The sequence below is a fragment of the Camelina sativa genome, chromosome 15, assembly GCF_000633955.1.
Source record: "Camelina sativa cultivar DH55 chromosome 15, Cs, whole genome shotgun sequence".
In the NCBI taxonomy this organism is placed as follows: domain Eukaryota; kingdom Viridiplantae; phylum Streptophyta; class Magnoliopsida; order Brassicales; family Brassicaceae; genus Camelina; species Camelina sativa.
The window spans coordinates 23,737,968-23,743,948 of record NC_025699.1 but is presented as its reverse complement, the minus strand read 5'-3'; the positions used below and the strand labels follow the sequence as shown (position 1 = coordinate 23,743,948).

Sequence of the window (5,981 nt, the reverse complement as noted above, 5' to 3'; positions counted from 1 at the left end):
AGACAGAGAAAGAACAGAGAAGCAACAAAACCATGTTTTTGAGACCCCAAAAACAGAAAACCAAAGTAGACAGCATACAAGATTTTTCACCTCTAAGACGAGACCCATTGATACAGAGAACCAAATGTTTCAACCTAACAAAAAAAACGAAGTTACAAAGAAATTATGCATAATTTAAGAACATGAAGAACCAAAGACTGAGACTAATATAAACCAGGAATTGGTAGAACTTTTTACAGATTACATCAAATATTTGAGACCAGACAAGACATTTAAAAAGGAACAGACTACTAATCTCATCTGGAAGAATCAAAGATTAGAAGTAAAGTAGACAACACAACTAAGAGAAAAACGAATGAACAAAAGACAATACAACAACCAAAGCTTCAAGTATGTAAACGTACGTAGAATGAATCTCCAAGCCTTGAAATAAAACTTTATTTATTAAAATAGTGAAAATAAAAAGGTACATATCAAAAAGAGGATAAACGAATAGATAAACAAGGTTGACAATATTAGTCAAAAAAAAAAAGGTTGACAATAAAAAAAAAAACAAACGCATATATAGAGATAAGAGCACAAAATAACATGTTGATTGCTTTCACCTAACTCAACTGATCATCCCTATCTTCTTCTCCTTGTCCCTTCGCACTTCTTAGTCTGAATCTGAATCTGATGGTTCTACATATCCTGCGTTCTCCAATGGAGGATGGACTGACTTGAGTAGTTTTAAATCATTAGCCTCAAGATCCTCTGCGTGGTTCACAAAAGTGCGAACGCTAAAACATTTCTTAAAAGTTTCACCAAAACCTTGGATTTCAACACGTTGGAGTGTCTTCTTTTCGGGATTGAAGTAGAAAACATAAAACGGTTGGTTAGATTTATACTTGCGCATCGAAAACACTATATCACCCGAAGCAGTCGCTCCAACGACGGAAACGTGACGACGGAAAAATCTATCATCGGTCCAAGTGTACTCATATTTCGACCATTCTTGTTTCTCAACATCCTCTAAAACCCACACGCGTAACTCATTAGTGGGATCAGCGTGGAGAGGACGATTCTCCATATGAATGTAGACATCCGAATCCAAATGATACTTCTCATAAATGTCTTCATCATCCTCCCAAAAAATCACAGCTAATTTGCCCTTATAGTTTATCAATCGACAAAACCTTTCTACATCAATAAAGGTGAATTTTTCAGACCTAACATCAAAGCAAACTATCACGTAATCTGACGTATTACCCAAGTAATACAAAACCCCGTTGATGCATACCCCATCACTCTTAATATCATGTCGTATGGGACATTTGATCCTTCTCCACGTCAGATCTCCATCTTCAAGTGTAAGAATTTTATTACGGCCAGGACCACCCTCATAAGCCATGGACAATGCCTTGTATTGCTTTTCAATCGGGTCAAACCCGAAAAAGCTATAAGCCTTTCGGTAAGTATACTGATAAGGTAAAATCGCATACCGTCCCGTGATGGGGTTACATATAAGAGGTCTAGCTTGGTATCGATCACCATACATATAGAGCAAGCCAGAGGCGTAGCCACATGAAAAATATTTTAGGTTAGTAAAATGATTGATCCGTACTTTGCCTGGAGATAATCTCACATAAAATTCGGCGGCTGCTACAAGGGTCATGTTGGAATTCTTACTTTGACCTCTATTTTACTCACAAAGGTTTGATCTCTCACTTTCTCACTTTCACTCTCTTTGTTTCACTTTCGTTGGTGTAGAGAGAAAGGATCCAAGAAGCGTTTATGCTTAACCTTCTACATTGATAATATCTTGGATAAGGTTCTATTACAAGATCACAACACTTATATACTTACGTTTATTGTTAACCTAATTACTATAGCAAACACATTTAACCCACAATGGTTAATGGGCCTTTACTACACACATGGCCCATGGCCTCTTTCTTTTTCTTCTTTCCTCTTTCACCTTACGACACAAAAGCTCTTCTCTTCTTCTTCTTCGATGCTAAGCATCTCTGTTCTCTTCATCCTCTCACCTTTATCTTTGTTTCTTCTTTTGCAGGATTAACCAATTAATCAACTTCCAACAGGTCGACGACGATGATTGCTCATATGGATACTCAAGCTGAGGCAGCGAGAAGAAGTTCCACACACAAACTTCTACTGGTTCGTTGCCGTTTTCTGCGATGGCGAATGAGAGGCGTGGCTTAGCCAAGGACCTGGTCAAGAACAACTCCTTGAAAGATGGACTACTCAACATTGATGCCCATCGCTTCGACACGCAACGAAACCTTGCCACTGACTTTGAAGGCAATCTCGACAAAACGTTCGGGATGAGAATCATGAGATCGTTAATCGAGAGGGGAGATGATGAACTCATGATTTTTTTTTGGTTTTGGTTTTGTGAACTCATGATTTGCCGATCCAACGAAGAAAAAGAGATGATAAAAACTTAGACCTAGAGAAACCTAAAGCACCAAATTAGGAGACGACGTAGAGAGAGAACTTAGCAAGAGACCTTAGCAAATGGGCTAATTTAATGTCCAAGTGGGCCGCCAGCTTTTGGTTTCTTCATCCGTAAATAAAATACTAGAGAGAGAGATAAGAAGGATCAAAAATCTTAAGGAGGAAACTAGCTACATATATCCTCGATAAGCAAAAGTATTCTTCTTTGAGTGAAATTGAGAAGACGAGTGGTAATTAGGATAGACAAATGGATCTGAAGAATGAGAGAGTATAACCTTTAAGTTTGTGTGAATGAACCTGCTGAAACACGTAATTTGTTCAAAGGCAAAGGAAAAGGGAATAGAGCGGTCTAAGCAGTTTTAGTTTATATGGAGGCGTTAGATATTCGAAGTTCGAACAAAGAATTGTTCATTACACTCTTACAAGATCCTAATTCTTTCTCAGCGAGAAAAGGTAAAGACTTGGAAGGATCTAAGGTAAAGGAACAGCGAAATAAACTCCATCATTGGCTGATGATTTGGATAATATTGTTCTCTTGAAGCCTAGCTATCAAGCTCAGTTGATGATAAAGTGTACTTGAGATTCAATTATTCAAACATGCAGAAAAAAACCTGAAGGTAGCGGTAAAGGTAGAGAAATTGAGGCTGCTTTGAGAACAATACCAGTACAGTAGGCCCTAGACCGCAAGAGATGGGCTGATTCTAACGTTACGTGTATCAATAATATTCTAACACGTGTAAAAACAAACTATATTTTTTTAAAGCTGTAAAATACATTAAAAATCCTAAAAATAAAATGTTAATATTTCTGAAAAATATACATATAAATTTGGAAACTAATATATTAAATTATCATAATGAAAAACATATCTTGGATAAAAAATGAAATAAGAAAAATGTCATTTAAACCATACACTTTTGAAAAAATCGTTATTTAAATAATAAATTTTACTTACGGAAAATTCAAAATATCAAATTTTGTTGTTTATCCTTTTAAAATACCAAATTTTATTCACCAAGCCAAAATAGATATGATATTAAATCTGATAACAGGACATCTAATAGACGTTACTCTGTCGTTAACCACTCTCTGCTAGTGACAAAATGACGCAGTTGTTATGAAAGCTTTAGTTCATTGTTTAAATGATGTTTTTTCCGAAAATTTATGGTTTACACGATAGTTTTCCAGAAATGAAATAGTTTACATACATGACTTTGTCTTTACCTAATTTTTATAAACATTAAATATTGCGCGTTCATAAATCATATTAATTTTTCTTTCAATAACTGAGTAGCTGATATACCATGGTTTTTATGGTTTTTAACAATGATATAAATATGTTTTGATGTCTTTTGATTTTCTTTTTAAGGTCTTTTGGAGTCTTTGTAGGACTAGGTACCGTTTGGCATATATGTGAGAATAATGGAGCATCTAGGAGTGGTTTGGAGGACACTTGAGCATTGAGGCTGAAGTTAAAAAGCTGAGAAATGATCTCAGATGATGGTGTCAGTCGACACCCTTCGCGACACAAGGAAGGCTCGATTTTCTCAAGTTTTGAAGACTAATAAAATGCTCAAAGTTTTCTCTATTTGCAATATAGGTTCCTGACGTGTATTCGACATATATAATCACTTTTTGGGTTTTAGAAACTCTTATGCTTTTTTGAACGGAAAAAAAAACTCATATGCTTTATTTTTGCTGCCACCTTTGAGAGAGAGATTTAGAGAGATTTGGAGAGACAAGTCTGAATTCATCTGTAGAGAGAAGATTTCAAACTCATTTATTACTCTTTTGACTTATTATGCAATTTATTCAGATTATGCTTTGTGTTTCTACAATTACGTTTGAGCAATTCACTTGTTAAGTTTAGGGATTCTCACTATGGCTTTCATTGTTTGTTAGATTGATTGATTTGATTGGATTCATTACCTTTCTTGTTTTTCATCTTTGGTTATTCTTAATGCTAATTCTGGATTGATCACCTAAAGTTAAGATCTTAAGATAATTGATTTATACGAGAGTCTGATTAATTTCATGGTAAAAACTTTTAGTGAACAAAATTACTTTTTTACAAAGAGATTTGATTTTGTAATTTTGTGATCAAACTTAACTTGATTTCAAACTGGTTTAATTCTTGGATTTTACAAAAAGATTTAGATTTCTGGTTTTAAATTTAGATAATATTTATATTGAGAACTGATTTATTTTACAATTGTGTTTAGAGTTCCAAAATGGTTATAATTGATTGAGTCCTATTTAATTAATTAATTTAATTTTTCTGTGATTTCCTGAGAATTTTTCTAAATCTAGCGTTTTAATCCATATGAAAACTTTCAAAGCTTTTATTTACTTTTTGCATTGCTATTCTAGTACAAACCATCTTGTTTAGTGTAACTAAAACACAATACAATATGCTTTGTAAGTTTAGAGTTTTTGTAGATTCGATTACCAAATACTACAATTGCAAAACTGTTAGAACATCTGGGGTATTACAATTTTAATTTATCAGTCGCAATTGCATTAGTCAACTCCACTAAAATCATATTAATGTTTGCATTTGCTTTAGTCAGCTTCACGACAATCATATTAATGTTTGCAATTGCATTAGTTAGCTCCACTAACATTCTATTAAAGCTATTTTTTTTTTTTTTGCAGTTTTGGCAAAAATTGTTATTATGCAATTTTGTGATTTTAGTAAAAAACTTAATTTTGCAATTTTGGGCATTTGGACGAAAAACATCATGGGATAACGTTTCGTGGGTTTGATGGAAAACATAATTCTCGCAATTTTACAGTCAAAAACATATTTTCTCAATTTTGGGGATTTGGGAGAAAAAAATTTTCTAAATTAAACCGTAGGTTCTGGAGCCATATTAAATCACATTGATGTGACCGTCGGACGCGGTCGTCTACCGAGTCGTACAGACGGACGGTCGCTGCGGACGAACGGAACGAAACTCTCTCGGGCCGAGGAAACTAGATGAGGCTTTCCTTGGACAAGGCTCGGAGATTTGAATTCAGTGAGGAAACAAACGGTGGAAGCGAGAGATGAGCTGAAACGAATGAGCGGATCGAGAGATCCGGCCTTTGGTCTCGACTTCGGTCGAGTAGTCTCGGTCGCGGTACGGACGATGCGGAAATCGGTTCCTGGAGTTTGAAGGTAAACTGCGGAAACGACTCTCGGCAACGCGGAAGTGGTTCTCGGTGAGGCGGTAAGAATCCTCGATGATGCGGTAAGGATTCTTGGTGATGCGATAAGGAAGGTGGAGTCGAAGTGGAAGTACAATGAGCGGTAGGAACCGGACGTGATACGGTAGAGATGGACGCGAAGGTGGTTTGATGCGACGACACACGGGAGATGGCTCGGCCCGTGATACGGTCAACTAGTCGATGTCGAACCCGGTTCGAGATTGGCTAGGGTTTCTCAGTAGTCAAGTCCCGGACTTGGACTAAGGAGAGAGGTGAGACAAGAACAAGATTCTCTCTTGTGAAATTTAATTCAATACTTCAAGTCTGCCTTTTAC

At 35.9% G+C, this 5,981-nt stretch overlaps 1 protein-coding gene across 1 annotated transcript; it reads right to left on the bottom strand.

Moving 5' to 3' along the window:
* Nucleotides 656-2,437, bottom strand: LOC104748728 (F-box protein At2g15640-like). Its single transcript, XM_010470325.2, has 2 exons — nucleotides 2,091-2,437; nucleotides 656-1,667 (listed from the first exon to the last, which is right to left on the bottom strand). Exons 1-2 carry the CDS (start codon nucleotides 2,402-2,404, stop codon nucleotides 656-658), a joined length of 1,326 nt encoding a protein of 441 aa, XP_010468627.2. The 5' UTR covers nucleotides 2,405-2,437.